This window comes from Ailuropoda melanoleuca, chromosome 2 (genome assembly GCF_002007445.2).
Source record: "Ailuropoda melanoleuca isolate Jingjing chromosome 2, ASM200744v2, whole genome shotgun sequence".
Classification (NCBI taxonomy): Eukaryota; Metazoa; Chordata; class Mammalia; order Carnivora; family Ursidae; genus Ailuropoda; species Ailuropoda melanoleuca.
In genome coordinates, this window is record NC_048219.1 from 156913857 (window position 1) to 156941169 (window position 27313).

The 27313-nt window shown below is 45.6% G+C and overlaps 1 protein-coding gene across 6 annotated transcripts in view; it reads right to left on the bottom strand.

Annotated features, from left to right (window-relative positions):
• STAT1 (signal transducer and activator of transcription 1) overlaps positions 1-27313 on the bottom strand; it is a 47064-nt gene that overhangs the window by 4551 nt on the left and 15200 nt on the right. For 3 of the 6 annotated variants that reach the window (XM_019798317.2, XM_034654870.1, XM_011223379.3), the window contains 16 exons: positions 25614-25772; positions 23868-23960; positions 22273-22332; positions 20216-20245; positions 20037-20130; positions 18873-18914; positions 17511-17594; positions 17003-17101; positions 15821-15956; positions 14338-14387; positions 13544-13638; positions 12608-12753; positions 10829-11014; positions 9694-9769; positions 8651-8753; positions 3743-4919 (listed from right to left, as the gene is read on the bottom strand). In XM_019798317.2, the coding sequence (XP_019653876.1) occupies positions 4905-4919; positions 8651-8753; positions 9694-9769; positions 10829-11014; positions 12608-12753; positions 13544-13638; positions 14338-14387; positions 15821-15956; positions 17003-17101; positions 17511-17594; positions 18873-18914; positions 20037-20130; positions 20216-20245; positions 22273-22332; positions 23868-23960; positions 25614-25772 (1468 nt within the window). In that variant the 3' untranslated portion in view covers positions 3743-4904. Of the gene's footprint in view, positions 1-3086; positions 4920-8650; positions 8754-9133; positions 9257-9693; positions 9770-10828; positions 11015-12607; positions 12754-13543; positions 13639-14337; positions 14388-15820; positions 15957-17002; positions 17102-17510; positions 17595-18872; positions 18915-20036; positions 20131-20215; positions 20246-22272; positions 22333-23867; positions 23961-25613; positions 25773-27313 lie in introns of those variants that run through there. The other 3 variants (XR_004623532.1, XR_004623531.1, XM_002918002.4) reach the window with 3 other exon arrangements.

The following is a 27313-nucleotide window of genomic DNA, read 5'->3' on the forward strand; positions in this document are numbered from 1 at the left end:
TGAGAAGAGGTGGTTTTCACAAAGCCCTGACATCTATTTAGGGAGCTGAGTCTAGTACTGCCACACTAGGTCTGAGTAGGATGAGCTGGCCAACTACCGCACCTTACTGGTTTGTGGGTAAATGGAATGGCATTCGCTTCCAATGCCAGAAACCCCTGGTCTACAGGTGTAGGGTTAGTGTGTGGCTTTCTAACGATGGAGATGGTATGTGAGTGCCACGACTGCCATTTGCAACTACCAAAGTTGTTTGTCACACAGTAATCTGCTTTGCAATAGTGTCAGACGGCGTTAATCGTCTGCACTGCTGACATGTTAGGACCGAAAGAGACATGAGACATCTCTAATCTAATCCCGCTCTCAAAGAAGCTGAGACCCAAGACTGGGCTGTGATACAGAACTCTTTGTCTCGTGTTCTTTCTCTACAGCCTACCTCACTGTGCCCACTATGCGCACAAAACTCGGCTACTTGCAAATTAGCTAAAACCTCTCTGTGGAGTTTTAAAGACAAGCATAGGTGGCTCAGCCTCGCAACGTGTGGTCACCAGAGGCTACGCGTATATATACCCCCAGATGGAAGCAGCACACCAGCGCAGGGGAAACCACCCGATGAGTAACACCAAATGCGGAAGAATTAAAGTATGATTATCCCTGATACACAACATGAGCATCTTATTTTTGTGGGATTGTTTTTAAGGGCTGGGTAATCGTCCTAATTTTACCTACTAGCCTTCATAGTAAAATGAGTACATTCATGAATCACAGACCAGACAGAACAGGGAGGCCACCCATGAATGTGTTAGGTGGCACTTAAAAGGGGGACTTTTTAGGGAAGGGGTACTTTATAGTCACATAAAGAAAGGATGTGATTTACTAGAAGATCAGGGAAGGTATGTGTGTTTGGGGATGGGAAGGATTAGAAAATTGAGTTATTACAAAGGGGCAAAGATTGGGCATTTTATTTCTATTCTGGAGCCTGAAGCTGATTCCAGGCCTCCATGTACCCGAGCCTTGACCCTAGCTGCTTCTCCACATGTATTTTTTCTTTTTTAAGATTTTATGTATTTATTTAAGAGAGAGAGTGAGTGAGTGAGAGAGAGAGAGAGAGAGAGAGAGGGAGCACACAAGCAGGGGAAGTGGCAGGCAGAGGGAGAAGCAGACTCCCCACTGAGCATGGAGCCCTATGTGGGACTCGATCCCAGGACCCAGGATCATGACTGAGCTGCAGACAGACCCTTAACCAACTGAGCCACCCAGACACCTCTCTCCACACATCTTTTAAAGGTCTACTAGAATTGAGTCCAATAAGCAGTCATAATAACAAAAAAACTGCTGCTTCATTCACGTACAAAAAGAAGGGGAAAGGCTGCCAACACACCAACACTAGGCATTAAAGTGGTGTGATGGCAACTAAGGAACACAGAATTTACATAGTATGAGAATGCAATACCTATTATTAGCTTCCTGTCAAAGGTACTGTTAAGGTACCTCTACATTTACAGGCCCAATATAAATTTAATACGGTTAAAACTGCTTAAGTATGGTACTTTTTTTTCAATTGGCCAAGTAAGAGGTTTAATTTCTCAGTATAGCATACACATAACCTGAAGTTAGTTTACCAAAACTTGGAAGCTGAGCATGTCACTATCTTTTAAGAGCTATATAAATTCATCTTAGAAGGTTCTAAAAACCGTATTATCTTTAGCCTTCCTAAAACTGTTTTAAATGCCATTTCCTTGAAATCGTGCATATTTTTATATAACAATTAAGGTTATCTGTAGCTTTTGGCTATGTTTCACAAAATCTTGTGTGTTCATAAGTAAGATGATTAGAACATATGATCCAAAACCTCTCAGGCTCCAAAAGAGCAGAGGTCTTTGTTTTTGTTTATAATGCTTCCCACACACCTAGAACAGTACCGGCTCACGGCAGGTGCTCACTGTGTATCTGACGGACTAGCAGAGTGCATGAATCTTAACTAACCAAAAAAAGCCACTCAAGTAAATACCCCTTGCTTGGGGAACAGCATCCCAGTTCAAACAGTACGTACCACAGTTTTCAAAAACAATTTCTAGTTTTTTCGCTGTTTACCCTGGGACAGTCAGAGGTGAAAGCAGTGCTTTGTTTATTGAGACATAATATTCCATTTTAGCTTCCAGGCAATAAATAGATTTCGGTCATTTAATGCTAAATATATAGCTCAATCATTTATTGCCATTTCAGAAATCTCCTTCCTTAATAAGGAGAAATTTTTCCCAGGTGGTACATGAAAGCTCTATGCTTATCAAACCCTCTACAAACACCACACCAGAAGTACTCTTAAAACTCACAAACTTCCTTACGCCAAGATCTATGTGGTGACTCATGATAATGATCAATTAGATATGAATACAAACTTATGGCTAGGCAGGGCCTTATCTATCGGAGAAAGACGTTCTCCATGTTTATTACAAAGCAACTTTATATTTCTTAGATGTAAATACTGCAGACACAGAGATGAGAAAGGTCATATTTATCAGGATGCCAGAATTCAAGCCTCCAGCACTATTCCCTGACAACTCTTCACACAATAGTGAAGTCCAGCCTGCCAGATTTATGTCTGAGTGATGATTATGTCTTTCATTAAACTATTTTTTTTCCAGCACATGGTGCCTTTTACTTTGAGAAGGCCATGGCTTTCTAGCTTACAAGATCTTTGGAGAAAAATGGCCCCTTTTGGCATGGGCGCAGTGACTCCTTGGGAAAAGTTCCTCTAATCTTGGGATGTGGGTCTGAGATGTGGCTTTGGAGACAAGACAGAGTCCCACTTTCCATGTATTTTTAAGTTAGAAACTTATATTAGCAGTACCAAAATACGTTCCGAACAAACTGCCAAATTATTTGTGCATTTGGAGGCAGCTATGGTCAGCAAGGCCAAAGCACTTTTTTTGTTTGTTTGCTTGCTTTTCATGGCACTCACTGTGGCTCATGCCAATAATGCTTCCTGCCTGCTATCTTCCACTGACCCATCCACCACGGCAGGTCGGACCACAAGCAGGGTAAGAAAGGGCAATGCTCAGGAACGTGGTGTTATCAACCTTACTCAAAAATAAGGACTCACACGTTTGTATGTTTAATCATAAGTAAGAAAAAAATGAGAAAAACATCAAACCTATACATAATGCCAGTAACAACTTATAAAATCTTTACGCCAACTTTGTTTATAAGAGACTAACTTTAGAGTTTCAATACTTCTCAAAAGTAACCAAAATCTCTTGGCTGGCATAGTAAAATGAAACCATGCCAGGTTGTTCTCAAAGGGCCAAAACATACCAAACAGTTAAATGCCGACAGTTAGAAAGTTTTTTTTTTTTAATGTTCTCTTTTTCCTTCCTCATTTCAATTTAAAATAAATGCGAAGCCAGTCAGGTTCACGTGGTCTTATGTAAAAACTGAGAGGAGGAGAGCACCACGTGCCGATTATATTTAATGCAATACATGTCGTTTAAATCTTAAAATAGACATCAAGAAAAGTTTATCCCCACCAGAAAATATGGCGTTTACGTAATATTATAACCGTGGTGGTGACGGTGGGGAACTGAAGGTGCAGCTACAGAGACGGCAGTCTGCGAACGTTCTGCGGAAGAACGCTGCCAAACCCGCCCCACTAAGCCACGTGTGTGGTGTCAGTGCTAGTGGAGGAAGACGGTAAGTAACAGAATACGCATCACGAAACATCAGAAAGCAGTCTGGAAAAAGCACAGGAGAGAAAATGGAACCATTTGCAAATGTATTTGTCAGAGACACACATTTATCAGTGAAAAACATGCAATTCTCAATGCAGTTACACAGGACGAGTTTTCAAATTGTTTGAATTCTCATATGATTCCTGGTTAATTACTTGTCAGTCACTACTTTTCCTTCTCAATTTGAAAATTTTATGACTAAGACTAAATACCAGCTGATAACAATAAAGACACATTAACCCATTTAAGAAACATGAATTAAATTTTTGAGTTGGTCTAGATCTACAATTAACTTCAACTTTTTGGAGAGTAACAGGATTTTTGCCTAGAGAGAGCGGTTGTTAATAGCCTGGCTCCCTTGACAGAAATGTGAAGATAATTTCATTTACTGGTGACCGTGATAAAGGCGGAATATATTCAGCTTTGGATATTAAGGTTTAAACAGAAAAAACTACTCATGAGTCTGGAAACCGTATTTCCTTCTACTGATAGTAGCCAGTATCATTAAGCCATAACAAACAAAAAGCTAATTCTCCCAAGAAAGAGAATTTGCTTTTAGCTTTAAATGGCCAGTGTGGAAAACATAATAAAATAGAGAACACAACTTTTACACCCTGCCCAGATACAGGATGGCTATCTTAGATAAACAGTTGATGTAATTCTGCGTGACTTAGCTTTGAACGATTTCATACGTAAACCAATGGAAAACCTCCAGCCATATTTAAAGCAGAGGGAACAAATAAGAATTCTCCCGAACAGAAATTTGCCTATCCTACATCAGGAAGTTCCCTAAATGACCGTGGGATCTATCCGACAGCCTGTAACAGCTGGGCACTGACTTTGTGCACAGCATTTTAAGTGCTGCTCAACTTCTCACCTTTCCCAAAGGATTCTCATTCTAGCCCTGACGTCTTCAGTGTATCTGGATATTTTTCATTTGTAAAACCCACTCTACGGAGAGGGCCCCTCAATTTTACCTTTCATAAGATGCATGAAGCCCTTCAGAGTAACAGACGTTTCTGAATTAGGGAAAAATCCACTTGCTATCAACAGGTTGCAGCAAATTTGTTCGTCTTTGTCTCATTTCCCTAGAAACATGGGATGTGAAGGAACAGAGTAGCAGGAGGGAATCACAGATGGGAAGGAAAAATGTCGCCAGAGAAGACGAGAAAAATTCATGCTCTATACTGCATTCATCTGTAAAAAGATAAAACGTGGTTAAGTTTATTACACAGCCCTCGTGAAATGCAGAGCCACATATTTAACACGGCCTGTCGGTTCTACAATGGGCCAGCAGGAAGACACTCCACAGCAAATAACCACCATGGAATTAGCAGGCCTTCAGCATGTGCTATTTATCCTTTTTCCTGGACTAATCGAGACCTTTTCTATCATCTAAGCTGGCGGATTACTCCTCTGCAGCCTGCCGGCTTAACTCTATCAATTCATCCAGACCGCATAAAGCTTTTTGCTGTTATGCAAGTCTGGGGGCAGAGCAACGTGGCAAATCTGCTCCCGAAAAACAAGGGCGAGGCGTGCTGAGCTGCGTGCCAGAGGGAGGAAGGGATGGGGGGAAATGAAGAATTTGCCTTAAAGGCCACGCAGTAGGAATAATAAATGAATGTCTCTCAGGTACAGACTAGAGAAAGAGAACTAGGAGGAAGCCCTTCCCTCCCCCAGCAGTGCCTCCTGCCAGAACAGGGCACCGCGTGGGCAGGAAGCTGCACTCCCGAAGAACTCCAGCCTGCCACCACCGACTTCCTATCTCACTTCCCGCCGGGCTCCCCCGCCCCCCACCAGGTGCTCTACTCCCGGGCTGTCTCCCTCCAGCACTGTGTGAAGACGTGTCTGGCGGGCACTCCTGCGTGTGGGTGTGCTAGCGGCAGCTAGTGGGCAGAGGCCAGTGCAGACGACAGCCCCCGGAAACAGACAACTAGTGGGGTCCCAGAATACCGGCTGAAACACAGGACTAGACGGTCAGCCTCTGGAGAACTGCCCTTTAAGGTTTTGGAAAATTCCTTTAATATCTATTTCGGAAGCCACAGAGTGACCAAAACAATAGAGTCAGAATTTTTAAGAATTTATAGCTGTTTCTATAATGAGTCCATTATTTTTAATGCTAAGTGCTCAAAGGCAGGTAGGACACAGTGGGCTCTTATGAACATTATTTTGGATTAAAAGCACAATGAAGTTTTTGCCCCTATGTTTCAGTGTGTAGCTGAAATGTGTAGTTAAGAGAGTGGACTTCTGGAAAGAGGGAAAGAGAGAGACAGAGACAGAGAAAAGGAGAGAAAAGCCCGATTCCAAATCCTGTCACCGTCTCTTACTGGCACGTGTGACTGGGGTATATCACCCAACCTCTCTAGATCTCTGGGTCTTTGTCCTTCCAAGGCAGGCTAACAGTACCTCGCAGAAGGATGTGCTGGAAGGATGAAATGAGATACCATGTACAACGCCTAGCGTAGCAGAGGGACACAGAGGAGGGTTAATAAATGTTCCTGTTGTTATTATCAGCTTTGACCAAAGGCCGGTAGGAGAGTAGACGGGTTCTCCACATAGTCCCTGAGGAAGAAGTTTATTGTACAGGAAATCCAGACTAAACAAACACTCAAGTCATCCTGCAGAAAACACTGGTGCTCTGTGTCTCTTGGACAGTTTCCTCAGGGGCTGCGGTCCTCCTGTTCCTGACCCTGGTCCAGAGCTGCGACCTGCAGACGTGGCTGAAAGAGCCGGCTCTGAGAGAGGCTGCTCCGTTGCAGGGCATGTGCCCTCCTGCCAGGAGCAGGTGCTGACTGGAAATCATGGCCAAGGTTAAGGACAGATCATCTGAGACAAAGTAGAGCCCATCCAATTTGGGGACTAATCCAACTTTTGCTTTGAGCAGCCAGTGCCTTGTCCATATAATCACCTCTCCCAGCTCTTTCAGTCTTCTAAAGGTTTAACCTGGAGAGGTGTGTGTGTGTGTGTGTGTGTGTGTGTGTGTGTGTATGTAAAATAGACTTCTTTTGCCCTACAAATGAAATGAATGAAGTCATCTGGAATGGAATGGCTATGGGGGGGGGGGTGTCCATTTCCTGGCATTTATTTAGAGAATTTAAATCGCTCTCCCAGTCTCATTCCAAGAGCACAGAGAAAGTGGTCACACCGCTTGCACAGACGGAGACAACTAACCCATCTTATTTTCTTAAGGTCCAGGGGAATAATGGTGATGACAAGAGTTGGAACCCTGAATTCAGAATCCCAAACACAGGCTTCTCACCCAAAGGCCACGCTGCCTTTGTCCTACTAAACTGCAACGAGACCCAGTGAGTCCTGTGCAAAGTTTCTCTGTGGTGGATGTTTTGAATGAAATGAAGCTCTGATTTTTCTGGGAAGCATTCCAGGAGAGCGGACAAGAGCAGGCACGCTAGAGACTCCCCAGGTGGATTCAAATACTCATTCCATCATTTACTAGCTGTGGGATCACAGTCAAGGTGTACACTTTGGGATGGGGGGCTCCTTCTCCACACTGTAAAACTGAGAATAACAGGAACAGCTAACTCAGAAGGTGGTCGTGAAGACTGACGAAGCCACTGCCGGTGCAGTGCCTGGCACACGGTAAGTCTCACGTATTCACGGTGCCGCTGCTGATTGTGGTGATAACGTAACTCACTCAGGAACGACAAAGAAGGGCAGCCATTTTGTGGTTCCATCAACAGATCTTACACTCTTGGAACAGGGCTTTATATTTGTTGCGTTTTTGTCTCGGGTTTATAAAGCACTTTGTAGCAGACCTGGGGGCTACCTTCCAATAGAGGACGCACCCTTGCCCATAGAAAAGGTTCATTTTACACTTGCCAACAGGAACAGAAGTGACTTTTTTCATTCTCAACAATCAGGAACGTGTAAGAAACTATGGTCTCTAGAGAGTGGAGCCTGGGCTTCTTTGGGTGAGAAAAAGGGACCAAGAAAAAAGTTACATTCCAGAAACTTGACTTTCAAGAGGTGTTATTGATGTCACGTGCACACACAGATACATAACCTGGGTGTCTGAAGGGTGGCACCCTCTCTCCACCTCTCCCTTCCCTGACCTCCTGCCTCGCCCCTGAGCACACAGTCTGTGCCGGGCACCAGTTACATGGTGATGAAGAAAGGACGGTAATAACTCAAGGAGGACTTTTTTAAAGGAGTAAACACATTTTAACAAGCTGGAATAGCCTCACGTGGCAAAGAGCCTAAAATTAAACAGGGTCAGCAAAATCCCAGCCAACCAAAAAAAGTCTTTAAGGGGAAGGATTTCGGCCCGACAGGCAAACAATACTATTTGATTTACTGAAAAACATTCTCCCAAAGGGAACAGATTCTCTCTTTTGTGGACAGCCCTGTTCCTATTGTGGTCGTGACACTCATCACTCTTTCACTCCTAGAACCTTCTACTCTTGGCAAACCCCTGACCACTGCAGGTGTGAGCAGCACAAATCAGTCCTCCAATGTGAAGCGGGGGACTGTCACTGTCACTATCGCTGAAGCCTCTGCCATGCATCAGTCCTCTCTCTTCCTAAAAATAACACTCCTGAACCCAGACACAGAGCTGAAATAACAGGCCGAAGGAAAACGTGTTCTTATCAGAGACATGGTAGTTCCTTAACATAGGAAATTTCCACAAGGACAACTTCAAAGGGCAGAGGAGGAACTTTTGAGTATTTGAAATGTCATTTAGTTTCTGGAAGGTGCAGAGCGCCAGGAATAAAGCATCCTGGCGATGGTGGAGCTTGGGTAAGCACCGCAGGCTCCGGTGTGGCAGGGCTGATCGAAAACACACCCTCGCTGACTCTGCCCCAGACTCCTTCCGATTCCCTGTGGCCAAGCGGAGCGGCTGCAGGCGCCCTCGCTGCCCCAGAGAGCACTTGCTCCACCAGTCCTTGTCCCTGTCCCCGTGGGGTACTCACCATACTGTCGAACTCTACGGAACCCACTATCCGAGACACCTCGTCAAACTCCTCAGGGGACATGGGGAGAAGGTTGTCTGTGGTCTGAAGTCGAGAGGGGTGACTAAAATGGGGAGAAAGGAAAAGGAAATGTTAACATCGAGATCGTGAAAGCAGTGGGCACCAACTTCGACATTTCATCTTTGGCCTGTGATGGAATTATCACTTTAGGTTTTATTTTGGCTCAGTACATCTGCCGGTGCAATCCATTTGGAAAAGTACAGATGGTGGAAGGCTCCTGTCCCCAGCCCGGCCCCTTGGGAAACGTCCAGGACGCTAGAGATGTGAGTGAGAAGTGGCCAGAGTCAGGACCTGCACCGCTCCTGCCTGGTTAAACCTGCGGGCGGCGGACGGGCGGCATGGCACCCGGAGGGGCCGGTGCCTCGGGGCTGAGCCTGGCCCCAGAAGCTCCAGAGAAGTATCTGGGGAGTCCCTCGTCCCTACCTTGAGATTTGTATGCAGATAAAGCTGCTCCAGAGTGGTTTTACATGAAGGCTACATCCAGTCACCCCAAGACAGTGCTGCAGGCCAAATAACTGACAATGACTTTTCCAATTTTTTTTCTACCTTTTATAAAATGAAACAACAAAATCAAAGCAAGCGAAAAAAATGTATCTCAATCATCACTTTGGCCTTTCCTCAATTGCAAAGAACTACTTTCCCACTCTGATCCATTTTTGTTCATTTTATTTATACTTTTTCAAAGTATCAGTTTGGGGGGGGGAACTTAAATACAACCTTGGGTGGTGGTGGTGGTGGTGGTGGTGTTTGGGGGTTTTTTTTTTTGTTTTTTTTTTTGTCTGTTTGTTTTTATAAAGGCAGTAAAATTCTGATAGGCAGTGACACCAGGATCTCTAGTTAGGGTCTTTTCAACAAATCCAACTGTGACGGCAGCAACAGCAATTACAATGAGAAAGCAAAGTACAAGCATCTTCAACAGGCCGCAGCCAGGAGCGGGGCTGGTCTGCGGGTTTTAAACATGGCTCTCTTCTGTGTTCACTTACACTTCAGACACAGAAATCAACTCAGTCTTGATGTATCCAGTTCCTTTAGGGCCATCGAGTTCCATTGGTTCTGGGGCTACAAGCAAACACATCGGGTACAACTTTGTTAGCAGAGCTTACCCAAGGACAGACGACCGACGTTCTCTTTCATCAAAATTCTACTGTTTGCCCTGACAGTCAGGTTAGGGTCCTGTAGCTGTAAGGGGCCGTGACTTCCCTGCCTGAGGCACCTCAAATTCTGGTGGGAAGGCAGAAACAACTCAGAGGGAAGGGAGAAGAGCTCAGGACAGAAGTCGAGCTGCGAGCTTTCTCCTCCCCAGGCCTGAAATCCTACAGAAGCTGGAGCACAAAATGTGCGAAGCTGTGTGTGGATTAGTGGTCCTAGTCTGGTTGGTATGATATACACCGCTGTCGAGGTGCAGCTGGGGGCATCTTCTTCCCAAAGCAACCGCGTGAATACTGAGATTTCTGGTTCTGGAAAATAATACGCTTTGTTGGCGTGTTCCAAACCAGAGCAGGGTAACATGAACGTTCTCAAATGCAATTCAGTAAAGACGGAGAAACAGGAGACCTGTGTTCTAAGCCCAGGTCTGGTCTTAACAACAATCACTAGAAATAATATGATCTCATCAATTAATCAGATCACCCTGATTGAACCGTTTTGCTTCTCCTGGGCCTTTGTTCTCTCAATTTTAACAGGAACAGGCTGGTATAAATCAGTTGGCCATGGTGTTCCTGCCTTTTTACCGCTCCGTATGTGGAAAAAGTAATGAGATAATAAATACACAAGACCAGAAATGGACTTTTTCAAAAGTCCTAAAAGAAGAAATTCTTTGTTCATTTCTTACTGTCTGTATCAGGCCAAATAACATGTTATATTTCAACTACACTGGGTTTATACCATCTTTGGAAAAGCTGCTTACAGCAATTCCAGAAAAAGTGGTGAGTTAATGACACAGCAGGGGTGACGTCTGTGCGGGCACTGTGCACCTACAGGAAGGACAGGGCCATGTGCGTTAGTAAACCCTGGCTCCAGCAGACCTTTGGACAGTGATGAAATGAGAACATCACAGCAGGAATGACTGAACTGTGCTCTTACTCATCAGGGCAAGGATCATTCACTTTCTCCACCTACCTTCCTTTGGCCTGGAGTAATATTTCCCAAAGGCATGGTCTTTATCAATATTCGGATACAGATACTTCAGGGGATTCTCTGGAATATTTTCAGCAGCCATGACTTTGTAATTGCGAATAATATCAGGGAAAGTAACAGCAGAAAGTTCTTTCTTCGTGTAGGGCTCAACGGCATGGAAGTAAGGTTCTAAAAAGAAGAAGATCTAAGTGAGTCCCATGGATTATCCCAAAACAACAGAGGAGAGAAACAACACATCGCAGAGTTTACGGATTTGAGTGACCCCCGCTAAGAACTACTCACAATGATTGGATTTATAACACAGCGTGCTACTGCATTTCTAAATAAATCATAATCCTTTCTGAGAAACAGGAAAAATAAGGGCAATGCAACAACACCGCACTTGTCATTATTTGTTGAGACTGGTAAACCTGGCAAGAAGAGGTTTATTAAACATCTTCGGTAGCCTGCATGTTTAATGATGTCCCCACCCATGGGCAGCTAAAGAAATACTAATTGGGTCATCTTGGCTAAAGTTACAGATTAAGTTAATAAAAAAATAAGCTCATTTTCTGGTTGCTTTTCTTTTCAGATTGAAGAATAATTTTTTATTAAAATAAATAACAATACACGGAAAAAAATTTTAAACAAAAAAAAAAGGATCCTATTTGCTAGTTTATCTTCTAATCCTTAATGCAATAAACCCGTTTAATTTACTCGTGGTCTTATTGTCAGCCTTCGTTTTTGTTTTGTTTTTATAATTTTTTATTATGTTATGTTAGTCACCACACAGTACATCCTTAGTTTTTGATGTAGTGTTCCATGACTTCATTTGAATCCTGCGTCCTGACTGATCCAGAAGGTCACTTCAGAGGCTGCTGTTCCGTTGCTCTGCGGACTCTGCAGGCCTCCCACAGCTCTGGAGCTGGTGCTGCCCCGCCCAGGCTTCCTGGATGCAAGGATCCCCTCAGCTCTGCCTCCTGCTTGGCTAGCTCCTTCTCTCAGTTCACTCAGGAAAGGCACCACCGTGGGGGAAGATGAAAAGGCCGTTTCTAACATCCACTGCCTACCCTGGGCCCTAATCCCAGTTTTCCTGAATTTTCATTAGGAGAAAAAAATACATAGAACAATATCTCCTGTTTTTGCACCTTTCCCCTGAAAGCAGGAAAGTCACTGGATTCCTTCAACCCCTCAAAGAGCTCAAACTAGAAGCAACTGCAAAAAGGAACTCTGCTGTCCATCATTGTCTCATCTCTGCTGTTTGTTCGGCCTCCTCCCCAGAAACCTGTTTCAGGGTGCGGAGGTGCTCGGAGCCTTCCTGCCATAAATTCATCTGGTGAAACAGAAACCCAAGTGAGAACCAAGACAACCTTGCAACTGCTCGGTTTGCAGGCAGGGGTGGGGGGGGCGGGGGCAGTGCTAGGCGCACAGGACCCCTCTCCAGGAGGGGCCTGCCTCCCTGGGGCTCCACCTGGGGCTCCCTGCAGTGGGACTGGAAGCACAGGCCTCCAGAGTGGGTTTCCTCCCCGAAACAGCTTGTCAGCCAGGCTGACTCACATCCTTCGTCTACAGATAACCAAGCTGACAGAAAGGGGAGAATTCGGCCTTGTCTTTAAAAACCGTCATTTCCACAGTACGTCCCAGGTAGCGAATCACAAATACTCCTGGCACCATAGCAAACCCTCGGGGGGAGGGGCAAGGGGTCTGCAGTTTTCCGCAGCCCCGCATCACGCGCACCGGCCGCCCCGCAGGCGGGAGAAGGGCTGCGGCGCCCACGCTTACCGCCTCCGTTCTGCGACCGCTCCACCCACGTGAACGTGATGGCCCCTTCCCGGCAGCTCTCGCTGAAGCGCAGCAGGAACGTGCCCGGCTGCTGGTCCTTGAGCAGCGCGCGCTCTCGCTCCTTGCTGATAAAGCCCACGATGCACCTGCGCGGGGAGAGCCAACAGGTGCCCTTAGCTTCTGCCGTGTTTCTCGCGTTCACGTTAACTGACAGACCATGTCGCTTACTGAAACTTGCGAACATGGGATAAAACTGTATAGGCCATTTTGGTGCGTTAAAACCTATTTGACACTTCAGGTAGCATTTCGCTTATACATGTGTCTGCTTAAGTCCAAACCAATCACTAACACCGGGCCAACAGGATGCTGTGGATGATCAATAAATACTTGCTGGATTAATGAGCCTTTTATGTTTATTTGATGACCTTTTTTTCCACTTGATTTTTAAAGGCCATGAAAATGTCTGAATGTCTGCATCTTTTATACTGGAGAGGAAGGCTCTGACAATATATTTTCATGTTCTAGCACTTCTGGTAAGTTAAAGCCTTTGCTGAAATATCAACTGACCCTGGGAATAAATTAGATAAAAACAATTTACGGAGTTAGAAAGGTTTTTCTTCTTTCCTAGCAGCAACATAGTAAGTCGATGCTAAGAAATTTTTGTTGAATGAGTGAATACATGAATGGCACTCAAAAAATCTTATTTAAGTGTTGAAAATACATAATACATATACTATAAAAGTGTAAGTTTAATCTTATGAGGTTCCACTATCACGAAGCCCCGACAGAACAGCCTGGAAGCATCCATTTCGGTGAGATGCACACAGGTCTTGTCAAATGATGAGGTCTGTCCAGGTCAGGCGGGTCTTAGGCTTGCAGTAAGGGAGAGTGTGCTAAAATTATGTTTCAAAAATAAATCTTATCAATGGCTCTTACCCATCATTCCAGAGAGAGAGCAGGTGTTTTTTAATGAGTTCAAGGATGCTTTCAATCCAAAGCCAGAAAGGAAAATTTTTATCATTTATATTTTCCTGCAAGTGTACAAATGCACACATTAGGAACAAAGACATTCAAAACAGTGACTTACCATGCCTCTTCCCACCATTCGATTTTAATTTGGAAAGTCGGCCCAGCTGCCAAAACTAACACCGCCCCCTACTGAGCCACCCCTCCCCTTATGGACATGCAGACACCAAGCTCTCTCTTTCCAGGGCCAGGCTCTGCTTCCCTCTCTGAACTATAGTGAACCAGCCAGCGAATGACCTCCAGGGTGAATCACAGAACAAAAGCTGCCCTCCTACTAGTAAAATCCAGTAGCGTGAGCCTGTCAGCATTGTCTGGAGACCCCAGTGGGGTCTGATTATTCCTTCCAAATGGTCCCTTTGCTTGAGCAAACTCAATGGGCCCAGGGGGCTATTCGAGCCAGCACAGAGCACACATTTCTCATGGACGGGGCGAAAACGCTGCCAGGCAAGGGACCGGTGTGGGTAAACGGAAGACTCATTTCAGATAGAAAGAATGTTATCACACGCACAGGCACTTCCTGTCAGACTCACACTTGGAGACTGACCTGCACTGAAGGAAGGTAAACAACCTGCTCTAGGGTTTCCACGGGCCAGGGACAAATATGCCAAAATAAGCACAAAGATAAGCAACCACCACAGCAAAGAACAGGAGAACCTCAACAGATAGCGAGAGCCCAGAGCGCAGAAAACCCAGACAGTACCCACCTTGCAGAACCTTGTCCACGGAATGAGACCATCGGGGCCAGCATTAGGACCTAACCAAATAAAAATAAGCTTTTTCAGGAAACAGAAACTGACTCTGAAGCTTTGGTTAGACAGATGGCTCTTGTATTTCTTCTCAAAGAGCCAACACCCAAAAGAGGAAGACTGTATGTACCTGGTTGATACTCTCACACATTGATGCTGATTAACTGTGCTTTCTGGAGAAGCCTTGATATGGTCCCCGTCTATGCAGTACCACCTCCCACTGCCGCCTCCTCCTTCCTCACAGGCTCCTCTCCCACTGGTCCTTCAGAGCTTTCTCAAGCTTCAAACTAAGACCAAGATCACCCCTAGGTGATCTATTTCACTGACACTTGACTTTCTAAGCTTATTTTGATATTATTTGGGTGTTTCTCTCAGCCCTCCTCCAAAGAGGACGTGGGCTCAGGGAGGTTGGTGCAGATCAAAAGCCAAGTGAGAGAAATGAGAGAGGGGGAAGGAAGCCGAGGGGTTATCAGCTACACAAACTAAAGCAGCCCGGGCCGTAGAAGGTGGTGAGCCTGCCATCTCTCTTTGTGGAGAACCACGGAGAAGCCATTATAGGCAGAAAAGATAGCTGTCTTGATTCTCACCAAATAAGGAAATGGAATATGGAAATGGAATATGGTGATTTCTTACATCTTATTAAGTGGCATTAAGACCCCTACTGTGACAGCTACATGCCACGAGAAGGCATACTGAGAGCTACTTGGTTAGGAAGAGTCTACTGATATTTGCAATATACACAATTCTTCTGTATAGAAAGCAAATCTGGAAAAAAAAAGTTGCTTGGGGATTTTTAAAGAAATAGTTCAGATACTCCCATTCGTTAAAGATTTGACCTTGAGGCTAGGAGGTCTTTCATTTCCTTATGCAGAAAACTAATAAATCCATGAGATTAGCTACTGAAGGGGAATTCTCTGTTATGGCCTGGACCCTGCCAGTCAGTCAAAGCTGCAGTTCAAGGATGTCATCCTGCTGTGGGCAGGGTCTCCATGTACCTGGACCACTGAGGCAAGAGCTGTGGGCAGTGCTATGCGGCGGGTGACCCCAGGACCTTACTTATTCTCACCGTACTGGGGACTTACTTTTTGCTCCCCAAGGTTAATGACACTTCATCTTTCTCATCAAGGAACTTCTTTTAGCCACAACTAATATATTTTACATAATTCAAAAACATTTCCCTTAGGAAACCCGCTCAGTAATGTTAAGATGAGATAATCGGGAAATGATTCATTTAAGTTTTTTTATCAGGTCTATACCTACTTCCAAGGTGAGCTATAATTTTCATTTAGCTGTAACAAGCTGCAGCTGGAAAAGCCAAACGAGCGCTCTTTTTTTTTTTAACACTCTTCTACCTTGATCAAAATAGAGAGCAAAGAGGGGAAAGAAACAAGTCGAGCTATTTTTATGAATTTCAATTTTCATATACGGAAAAAGTTCCTACCGAGTAGTTTCTCTCCTAGCATGTTGAGCTGGTCCACATTGAGACCTCTTTTGGTGACAGAAGAAAACTGCCAGCTGAGCACCTCCGAGAGCTGGGACCATCGTGCACAAGGTGGGTTCAGGAAGAAGGACAGATTCTAGAGAAAAAACACCCAAAAGCTCAGGCCACTGGTCCCAAGCAAGGCACTCAAACCCGGACCTGTCCCGAAGCTCGGTTCTAGTTTCTGTGACACAAGTTTTCACAGAAGAGAAACACAGCTGATTCTCATTAATTGCAGGTTCACATTCGTGAATTTAAACTACTCATGCAAAGTTACTTTAAGCCCCAAATGGCTACTCGTGGCACTTGGGGGGTCATTTGTGGATGGACCCATGAATAGAGGGTGAGAGACTGGAGTCACCTGACACATATATTTCCAGGAGCGGGCAAACAAAGCAACTGCCTTCTTGTTTCAGCTCTCATACCACAAGCACGGGTCCTTTTTGAGATTTAGGGCCACATTTTTTGCCTTTTGGGTTAATTTCATTTTTAAAGTGGTCCCAAGGATAGCGCTGAGGTGCTGTGTGATGTTTCTAAGTACAAGATGGCCACAGGGCGCCTTATGGAGAAAATACGTGTGCTTCGATGTGCTTTGATCAGGCATGAGTTACAGGGCTGCTGGCTGTGAGCTCAATGTTAATACATCAACAGATATATCAGATAAGGTGTCTTTAAACAGAAGCACACATAAACAAGGCCACGTATGGATAGGTTCGGTAGCAATCGTTCAGCATTTGCTGACTCAGCGTTCACAGTGACTTTCTAGAATGTCAGTGCAGGGAATAATGAGAATCAGCCGTGATTAATCAACAGTGAGTATCCACACTTAAGAATGCAGCGTGCTTGTTTAGCAGATATATACACTTTTTTAAAAGAAAAGCAATAAATGAACTCTTCCACAGTAAAAGTTATAGGAGATCTATTGCCTGAGCTTATTCATATAGAAGGAGAATCATAATTCTCACTTCTAATACATATATATGCTTCCCTTTTCCAAAATTACTCAAAATCCTTAACAAAGCCACTGGAGTTATGTCACTTTTCCCCCAACATCTGGCCCTGAGGGGCTCTATGAGATGTGCAGAAGCCAGACGATGGGGTCTTTGGTTAACGGCTATGCAAGAGCAGATGTGTTTTCCATACCCGGGGTTCTGTCACCAGCATGTTGTACCAGAGGATGGAGGCCCAACCACTCGGGAGCTGGCTGACGTTGGAGATCACCACAACGGGCAGAGAGGTAGTCTAAAAGATGACAAAGACCTTGAAACCATCAGAATCACAGAAATATCACCTGCAGACCTCTGTGTAGCCTCAAAACTAAGCAAGGGATGGTTTGTAAATTTGCATGTATTTTATATTTGCACACTAAAAATGTAAAGTTCTTTTGTCCGTAGCTTATTTTCATTATATCATTAAGAAATAAGTCTCCCTGCTTCATATAACAAATTAACATAGGACACCTCAACGAGAACATTTAGTTTGTCGCATTTAAAGCTGAATTCGTTTCTCCAGCTTCCCAAATCATTCAATTAACATCAAAATAGTATTAGCTGAAAAAGATCATCTTTTTTAGCAATTAAGTAAATATGCCTAAAATAAAAACTGAGAAATAAAAATAACATTTTCTATGTCTGAACCATTTAAGTCTCACCTCGAGGTCAATGACCAAACCAGGCTGGCATAACTGGGTCTCAAAACTAAGGGAGTGAAGCTCTTCAGTAACGATAAGAGGGCCCTTAGAAGAGAAAAGGGAAAAAATAAAAGGAATATAGTGATTCGTTTACACATCCTGCAACTTTCAGGGGCCTCATAAGCACTGCAGCAGGCTGCAGAAAGCCTGACTCCCAACCAACTGCAATTCAGAAAAAAGTTCCCATTTCAAATAACGCATCCCAGGTTTAATTACTGTCTCTCCGTGTTCTCTCAAGGATAAGATTTCTGAAAGCACGACCAGGGTTATAGATTAACAGAGAAATGTCCATAGGGAAACAGCAGCTTCTAATGGGTTCCTTGGTGATGTGAAGCTTCCCGGCTTTCAGCCCCTCTGACTGCTGCCCCTCTGCCCTGCTCCAACCCCAGGCAGATGGGTGGACAGCGCACGTGTTCCAGGAGGGATTAGTTACTGGAAGGACTGATCTGCATAAGCCTGGTGGGTCAGAAAGTCCTTGGTTTAGGGAGAAATATAATAGTTTCCTAAGCGCCTTCGTATACATTATCTCATGCAAGCATCACAGCAACTTAGAACCAGAGAGGAGAGGCCACTCTCTCAGCTCACAGGAGAGGAAACTAAGCCCCAGGGTGGGGGGGTGGTGGTGTCACAGTGAGGGTAAAGGTCAAAACGAGGGCTAGGTGGCGTGTGTCTGCACTGCACAGGCGGTGCCTGTCCCACTCTTCCACACGACCTCTGCTGGGTGTGGCTGTAACGACTGCCTGCTATGTGGGCACAAAGCCTGAAACGGGTCCAAACCAAAGCAACTGCAGACATTCTGCCCTCTGTCCGTAGTTCAATTTTTAATGCATTACAAACATCACTCCTCCCCAAGGATCTGGCTGTAAAAAGGAAACGGACAGAAAGACGCTGCCACTGGAGAGGGAACGCAGGGGTGAGAAAACCCTCTTGCCACACTTCATTTTCAGCACGGCAGTCCCAGGCCCGGCCTCCAGTCCCAGCTCACAGAGTAATGCCATGTGCCGTTGGCTACAACCTCCACGCTTCCCAGGACCCGCTTTCTCCACCCGTGAAATGTGAGCAGCACAGGGGCCCGTTACAGCGACTCCACTGTGCTGTCTGGGTGGGGCCGGGGACATCGTGGGCAAAGTCATCTGGCCCGCACAAAGTCATCTGGGTTTTTACTGCTGTCACAGACACACCGTGTCCCAGGGCTCATCCACTGCTCTTCCCTGCTGGGTCTGAACCCCTCTTTGAGGCGCCCCCAGCCTTTGGGCGCACTGAGCCAACCTGCCTGGACACAACCTGCTGGTTAGAGACCGTTCAAAACAGAGAAGGACTCACCTCGTTAGTTCTGGTGCCGGCATTTTTCTGCTCTTTCAGTTGCTATAGAACAAGAAACCATCTTAGTAAACAGCATGATAATGTTCACAGTTGCTATTTTCATCTACAAATCACACTGAAGTCAGGGTTTAGAAAGAATAAAGGATGTGAAATGATTTTCAGAGTGCAGAACAAGACATGGATTGACCCCTGTGCGGGCTCATGAGCCTAAGTGCCATCTTCCAGCAGCCGAAACCATGCGGACACCAAGCGAACATGGAAGGATCCCAGGGAATCACATCCTACTCCCTGCCCCCGTGCAAGCTTTGCTGAATGATCCCCCTTAACCATCATGAGCTGTTTCATGCTCCCCAGTCTCAGGGCACAGCTTAGCCTGTCCTCAAAAGGCCTTCAATCCCCGAAATTTTAAGGAAGCATTCTAGAGCCCTGAGAGCAGTTCTGGGTACCGTCAGACTCCCAAGTCTGGACTGAGTCTCTCATATAAGATCTAGCTTCACCAACTATGAATTTGCTGGCTTACAGAATTGCTGCCAGCGAACCTACCTGCAGGTTCCAGCCCCGGGAGCGCACAGGGGTTGGGGCAACATGTCAGACCACCTCACAGAGGCGGGCCAAAGGCACCACCCACTTATAATCCCCTGCTGGATTTCTACAGCCTGGTGGAATGGGCCTACTCCTCTGGAGACAAAGTAGTAGGGGCAGTGGTCGTGGGCAAGACCACCGGGAAGGAGAATGTGAATAATGGGCCGAGGAGAGACTCCTGGGGTCTGCCACACTTGGAGAGGGGAGAAGGAATGGTCAGAATGTGGGAGCAACAATCAATTCTGAGGAAACCACAAGAGGCCAGAGTGAGTGATCACTGAGGTCGCAGAGGCACCAAGAACAGATCACTGATGTGCACACTGGCTTATGGAATATTCTGCTGAGATTGCTATGCCCCAAAAAAGTATCTCTGGAGAAGAGACTGGCAGAAAACTGTAACAGAACAGGCCTGGGATAAGGAGGAGGAACAAAGATTCAGTGTGAAGTTAGCAGCCACACTCTAGAAAGCCTTCCCCCAGGGGTGCCGTCCACATCACACGGCGAACTGGGTGCCACACCATTGAAAATGAAGTCCTACTAAGCCAGACACAACCCAAAAAAGGGGAAAACCGGTCTCCCTACCAGGTGTCGAAATTCTGCTGCCAGACTTCCATTGGTGGACTCCTCCATGTTCATCACTTTCGTATGTGTGCCCAAAATGTTGAACTTTCTAAATCTAGACAACACAGAGCAGAAATACTTAAAAGGCTCAGAACTTTTAAACAAAGACAATAAAATATTGTACAAAGTGCTTGACATACCCTTTTACTGTATTTCTTTCATTCACATCTCTGAAAAAGAAACATATATATATAATCATATGTGTATTTAAATTTTGAAATGAACTTTAACAAAAATACAGAAGTATATGTATAAGTAAAAAATCAATATAAAATCTACACCTGTGGGTTTCCCATTCTTTCCTTCCCTCCCTCCCCCCTCAGTCGACCAACACGAGCTCTGCCAAGGATTGCTGAGTGACCTTGGGCAAACCAACCATCGGGCCTCACATTTCTCACTTGCTCACTGTGTTGCTACCAGTGCCAACCTTGCAGGATGTTGTGAGTAGTAAGCTAGTTCACGAGGGGAAAGAGCACAGAGCACACCCTCCCTAACCATAAGTACATAATGCTTCTGGCTGTTTCCTGAGCCTGCCCTGCGTGAGGCACTGACCTAAGCACAGAGTGGTGGAGAGCTGGCTCTGGTGTGAGGTTAGGGAACTTCCAACATGACAGCTAAATCCTTCTTTTTATTCTCTATTATCTTTAATGCTTTTATGAAAGTACCAGAATAAATTATTTGGGGGAAACTGTCAACTTTAAGTTTTATATCTGAGGTTAAATCTTGAGCAACCTGGCCTCTTACATCAATGCAGTGATGACTGTCATGTTCTGGGCTCACATGTATCTGTCAGGTAGGGCTCAGTTACATGGGTCACACTCACAGCACACTCACAGTTACGTGGGTCAGTTGCCTTTCCTATCCCAACTAGAAGTTCCATGAATGACAATCACCATTAGCTATGCGAGGGACCAACTTTCTCCAGTTGGGGGGGGGAACTTAAAATGAAAGGAACAGCATGACACAAAGCTGCCTTGTCAGAGCTAAGAAGAAAACCCAGAGCTGGAACAGAGAGAAAAGACAAAAGAGCTATAACAAACCAAAAGAGAGACAGATAGAGCACAGTGTAACGGCCATAAAATTTCTGCCACTCTTCCCTTTAAGAGATACGAGTGTACTTCCCTGTCCCTTGAAGCTCAGGTGATTCTGACTGGGTTCTGCCAACAGAACGGATGGGAGAGATGCTGTACATGCTCCAAGTCTTGCCCCAGCAGACCTTGCACACTGCTATTCTTACCGACCTGGAACGCTGTCACCGTGCGAAAAAGCCCAGGCTAGCCCCTGAGAACCCCATGGAGAAGGGCCGTTATCCCAGCCAGGGCCTCAGACATGTAACAAGTCCAAGCTGGACCACCCAGAAAAAACCAAGCTGACCCAGACCAGAAAGACCACCTACAGCTCACAGAATAAGAGAAATAACAAGCTTTTGGGTTTTAAGCCCCTAAGTTTTGAGGTGATTTGTTAAGAAGCAAAAGCTAATACACAGAGAAACCACAGCTGATAGCAGGAAAGACAAAGGCGCAGAGTACAGGGAAGAATATTGTTACAGAGCAGAAAGACAAAACACCGGAGGAAAATGACTTGGATTATCAGAAATGGCTCCGAAACTTGTTAAACCAATATGTTACACACAAAACAAAAGCATTAAAAAATATTAAGGGTGGGGGCAGGGAGGGGAGCCAGTGGCTGGGTCAGGGCTAGTCCAGGTCTAGGGTTGGAGGGCAAAATGGGAGAGGTCTGCTCCATTTAGAATCCCGTGAGAGAGCCTGCCCATTCTGGATCCCTACTGTCCAGAAAAGACCGGTCTCTGCAAAATCTGCAACTACATTCCAGGAATAACGCCACAGGGGCTGCAGTCACCGCAGCCTGGACCGTCCTCAGCCTTGTGTTTGACCAAGCGCCCCTCCTCCCCTGGGGCTGGCCTAGGAAGAAGGTGGGGTAGAAGGCCAGGCCAGAGACTTGATCCTTACGAGCTCATATGCATAAAACACTCATTCTTTCGTTTGTTTATAGTCTAAAAAGGCACCAGCATGCTGCTATCAGCTCAAGGGGAAGCTCCCCGTGTCCAGAATGGGAACTATCAATTTAAATCTCCTGGGATCACTTATAAATAGCCCTCGAGCATCAGTCCGTGTTTGGTTAACAAAACCAGCATTTCAATAGTGTACTATCTTAGATAATATTAAAGATATCTTACTTATCAAATAAGACTTTGACTTTCAAATTGTAATTCAGCTCTTGCAATTTCACCAGCAGTCTGGAAAGAAAAATAAGTCATTATTACTTTAAAAAATTATCTATTACAGCTTATTTATTATGCCAATTCCCTATTGGTGAGCATTTCAATAACCCCCCGCTCCTCCAGTTATGACAAACAATGGAATCGACATCCATGTATGTCTACTTGGATTTTTTTTAAGTGTATCTGCATATAAATTCCTAGCTGTGGAACTGCTGGGGCAAAACTGTAACACTAAATTCTGACAAAAAGCAGCAGCTTTTCCATTCCCACCAAATATAAGTAAGGGTACCTGCTTCCCTATATAGCCTTGCCAACATGGATTTTATCAAAATTTCTATTTTGGGCCAATTATATGGGTAAAAAATAATAAATGTACTTTTTACTAAAACTTGTATCTAATGTTTGCTGTGTTGGGAAAAAATAAGGACTCTGACCCATAATTGGGAAAAAGAGGTTAACATTTATGCCATTCCAGGGTGGTGTGGGAAGATGGAAGGAAGGAATGCTGAGCTAAGACATGCGTGTGTCTTCTCTGATGAGCTGGAGACCCTTGGCAGGAGCCCTCACTGGTCTGTTCCGCTTAATGGGCAGGTGGATGGGATTAGGCTTCTGGCGCCCCGTCTAACTGTGAGTTCTCACCCCCGAGGGTCCTTGGGTGTGGTACTGTACACCAGCAGCCAGGGAGCCTCAGCTGGAGACCAAACTCAGCAGCACCACAGAAGAGAGAACTAAGGCCAACTCTGAAGGCAAGTCCAGCTCTTTGGAGTCCAGCTGCTCATCAGTAGAAGAACAGCTAAATAAATTTGCAGTTCAACAGAGAAAGGACAGCCCTATGTTCTCACATGGAAACACTTCTGCAGTTTATTATCTAGGAGAAAAATAGGCTGCAAAACAACACATATAGCAGAACCCTAGTTTTTAAAAATAAAATCCTGTACACGTTAAGTATGTGTGTATGTGTGTGTATCTGTGTATGAAGAAATGTATATACACACATGCAAATGTATTTATTTCTGTATTTGTGTAGACACGGACAGCATTCTTCGAGGGAGGACTGACACTAGGCTTGTTTACCACAGTGGTCTACAGATATCTAGATCACAGACAACTCTGAAACACTGATGAAAGCTACGAACCCATTCACCAGAAAAAAGAGACGTGTCATGAGTCCATATTCACATACACTGCGTGTGGTCTTGTGGGTATGTAAAGTCCAGCTTACAAGCTTCTACTCAGGAGGGCACCAAACTGCTGGGAACTTTTGTGTCTACTCGATGCACTTCCGCCCTTTCGAATTCCTTGGGACAGTGAATGTGCATCACATTTACAGGGGGAAAATCAGGTGTGCGTGTGTGTGCATAAACTGGTTATGTTTCTATTCTTTTTAATAGAAAAGACAGACTCTTAGATATTCTAAATAAGAATTCACACTGAAATGCCTACTGCAAAACTGCTTCCTCTAAAGCACGCTACGTGACAGTGTTGTGAAGGAAGTGAGGGGTGCAAACTTCATGGCAGAAAGCGCAGGGTTTCCATCTTTTCTTGGTTACCTCAACTTCACAGTGAACTGGACCCCGGTCTTCAAGACCAGTGGCCTCTGAGGATGAGTTGGCATGCAAGGCTGTCTCTCCACCACAAACGAGCTGTAAATTCCAAGCAAAGTGCAGATTAGCATTTTCATTGAGGCTGAGGCAGTACAAATTGCTTTCCCGAAACAGGAGAGGGGGTTAGAGGGCACAAGCTAAAACTCGGTTTGGAAGATTCGAACAAGTTGGTGAATAGAGGGAGGTTTGCAGGTCAGCACAGAAATCTCCATACCCTATTTGCACTCAACATGAGATCAGAGTAGTTGTAGTGACCTGTGACACCTTCAACAATAAATACCCTGAGTTGGATTATGTTCATTCACGAATTTGCATGAACCAAATTCGCTAACTAGACTTAACTGTGGCGACCGCTTCGCAACATGTACGAATATCAAATCCTTATGTCGTACACCTGAACCTAATGTAATGTTGTATGCCAATCATATCTCAATTGAAAAATAAAAGTAAACAAAAACAAAAAATAAAAAGAAATTTCACTACAGTTGAAAACGAACCACGTAACAGATTGATTGCTTACTACCATAATTTGAAATGGGTATTTCGGGATACTTTGGAAAACTGTTCATCTAGTAAAATTGTTTAGTAATACTTATTATCTGATAAACATTTCCATATATTAATTTTCATTTAAAAAAGGATCACATTTGCATTCCAAAACCTAAGTAAAGAAATATCCTTCATTATTTCAAAATATAGCACTGAGGTATTCCTGTTTGGACATCAGCCACAGGGAACTGAGGGTATTTTTTATTATGTCATGTTAGCATACTAAAAAATTGCAATATGAACTCTACTCTTCTACCTAGTGCCATTTATTTATCTACTAAGCATGTTTGGAACGCCTGCCCGTGGGCAAAGCACTGTGCAAGGTCCTTGTGGGGGAGAAAAGATGACAAAGGCATACCTCTGTCTTCCAAGAACTTCCAATTTATATCACAGACGACAGAAATACATGCACAACTAAATATCGATCCAGAATGGGAGAAGAATAAAGACTGAGCCATGCAGACCCGGAAGGGAGGTAACATGTTTGGGAACTCTGGGAAGAATTCATGACAAGATATAAGCTGAAACTTTCAGGAGGATACAATGTTGACATGAGGTTCAGAGAAGGCGGCTGTGGGGCTGGGGACATAGGAGAGGCACGGCGAAGTGACTGGATTCGGTGCGGAAGAGGTCGGCCTGGAAGTGAGGTGTGTGGGAGGGCTCACCCTGGAGGAGCCAGCTGGGGCCAGGCTGGAGAACAGGGGCGCCACCTGGATGAGCAGGTGACAGCGAGCCAGGCTGGACTGTGCTCTGGGAAGCAGAGCGTCACCGGGGCTAGGGAGGCAGGGACTGAGAAGGGAACCGCGTGGGAGGCAACTATGCACGAGTACAGCAAGAGGATCTGAGAGCCTGAAGGAGGCTGATGAAGCCTTGGTGCGGGAAGGAGGGGACAAACAGCACCAGGACAGGCTTGACAGGTCTCCACAAACACTGGACCCAGGGGAAGGAGGAGTAAAATGACCACATTCCCAGGCTAGGTGGCCACAAGAATGAAGAGCCAAGGGTATGGACAATGAATTTGAGAAGAGGTGATTGCCCTAAAAAAACTTACATAATCTGTTAAACTTTTAAACCATCTGAATCACCATGAAACTTTCCCCTGGGCAAAACAGTCGCAGAAGATGCCAACGAGGCTGGAGTTACCTCTGGATGAGCTGCTGGAAAAGGCTGAAGGTGCGGTCCCATAGCCCTTGCTTGTTTTTTGTGATTGGGTCGTGTTCGTAGGTGTACTTCTGTTCCAATTCCTCGAGCTTTTTAAGCTGCTGACGAACCTGCTGCAGACTCTCCGCAACGACGGTGAACCTGGGAACGTACAAGACACGGGCTCCATGAGAGGCCGTCTCACAGCGGCCTTGGTTCCTGGGAATCACGGGAACCAGCGTGTGGTTTCCACGGGCAACACCTGATGTCGTCTGCACAGCCACGCTCTGCACTGAAGGGAGAAACAGAGCACGAGGTGCACCTTGCCGTTAAAGAGGGGGATCCGAGCCCAGTGCCTCCCAACTTCGTCCAAGCCACGGCACACACGAGACCGGGACAATCTATCCACAGCACCGTGCGGGGCCCTGGAGGGCATCTGTGGCTGTGGAAGAGGCTCCTTGTGGCCTAAATGACCACAAGGGGGCTCCAGACAGCCCAGGATCTCCCTAGGCAGCGGGAGGGATCGTGGGGAGGAGGTAATCAGTGCCTCTCCAGGGCCATGGGGGCACACTGGGCTGGGAAGCTGTTCTAACCAAGAAATTTGGAATACAAGCAGACAATCCACAGGATAAAAATGAATGGCTAAGTATTAATTGTTCATTAAAAAAAACCAAACAAACCAGCAATTCAGAGAACCTCGCTCTCTGGTCCTTGGGCGCTTGGGAACTGGTTCCAGGCTACCATCCCCTCACCCTGCACTGTGACCCACCTCTTCCATCCTCTCTGGTCTGTCAGCCCTCCCCCGGACGACACTAGTATGCTCACAGTCACCCAACTGGCCTTTCTGTCTCTAGTCTACTCTCCAGACTGCTGCCAGAGTGACCTAAGTCCAAAAAAAAAAAAAAAAAAAAAAATCCTCCCAAGAAGTGAACCTGTGCTTAAATAAAAAGCCCGCCCAGCTCATTAGTACCCACTGGATAAAGTCCTGTTCCCAGCACCGTGTGAGAGCCTCCTCAACCAGGTTCCAGCTTCCTGCCACCTCCACCTTCTTCCTGCCCTCGCTGGCACCCCATTCTCCAGCCAACCAGTATGGGGTACCACAGGCCCCCTCTCACGCCCAGCCTCGCCTCTCCTCTCCTTTCTGTCCCTGCCGGTCTCCTCCCTGGTCTCCAGGAAGGACTCCTCTTCACTCTCAAGTCAGTGCAAGCCCAGTTCCTCTCGGAAACCTTTCCCGGTGACTCCGTCCCTCCCCCTCCACAGAACTCTGGACAGCCCTTCATTAGAGCACTGGTTGCCTTTTACCGCAGAGTGATGACATCTACCTTCCGCCTAAACACGGAGAGCTCCTTCCTGATGAGGACCAAGAATCATTCATCGTGTGTTCCCAGGTCCTAGCCAGTGCCCGGCATACAGCATTTAATGAGGATTTACTGGACGGATGACTGAATGAATTGTCCAAACTATTATTTCATGGAAGCCTGGAAAATGCCTCATGCTATTTTGTTTTCAATAAAACATTAGGGCTCAATCTGTTCAATGTGTTACATGACGACTATGTCACCGGTGTTTTGGCACAAAACGCATCCCGTGGGACAGGCACAGTAGGAAGAGGAGGGCTCCAAACCCAGCAGAACTTGGCTGAACTCGGCCACAAGCATGAAAAACGTGCGCTTTCCAAGTGTTTCCAGGGCAAGAAGAGGCTG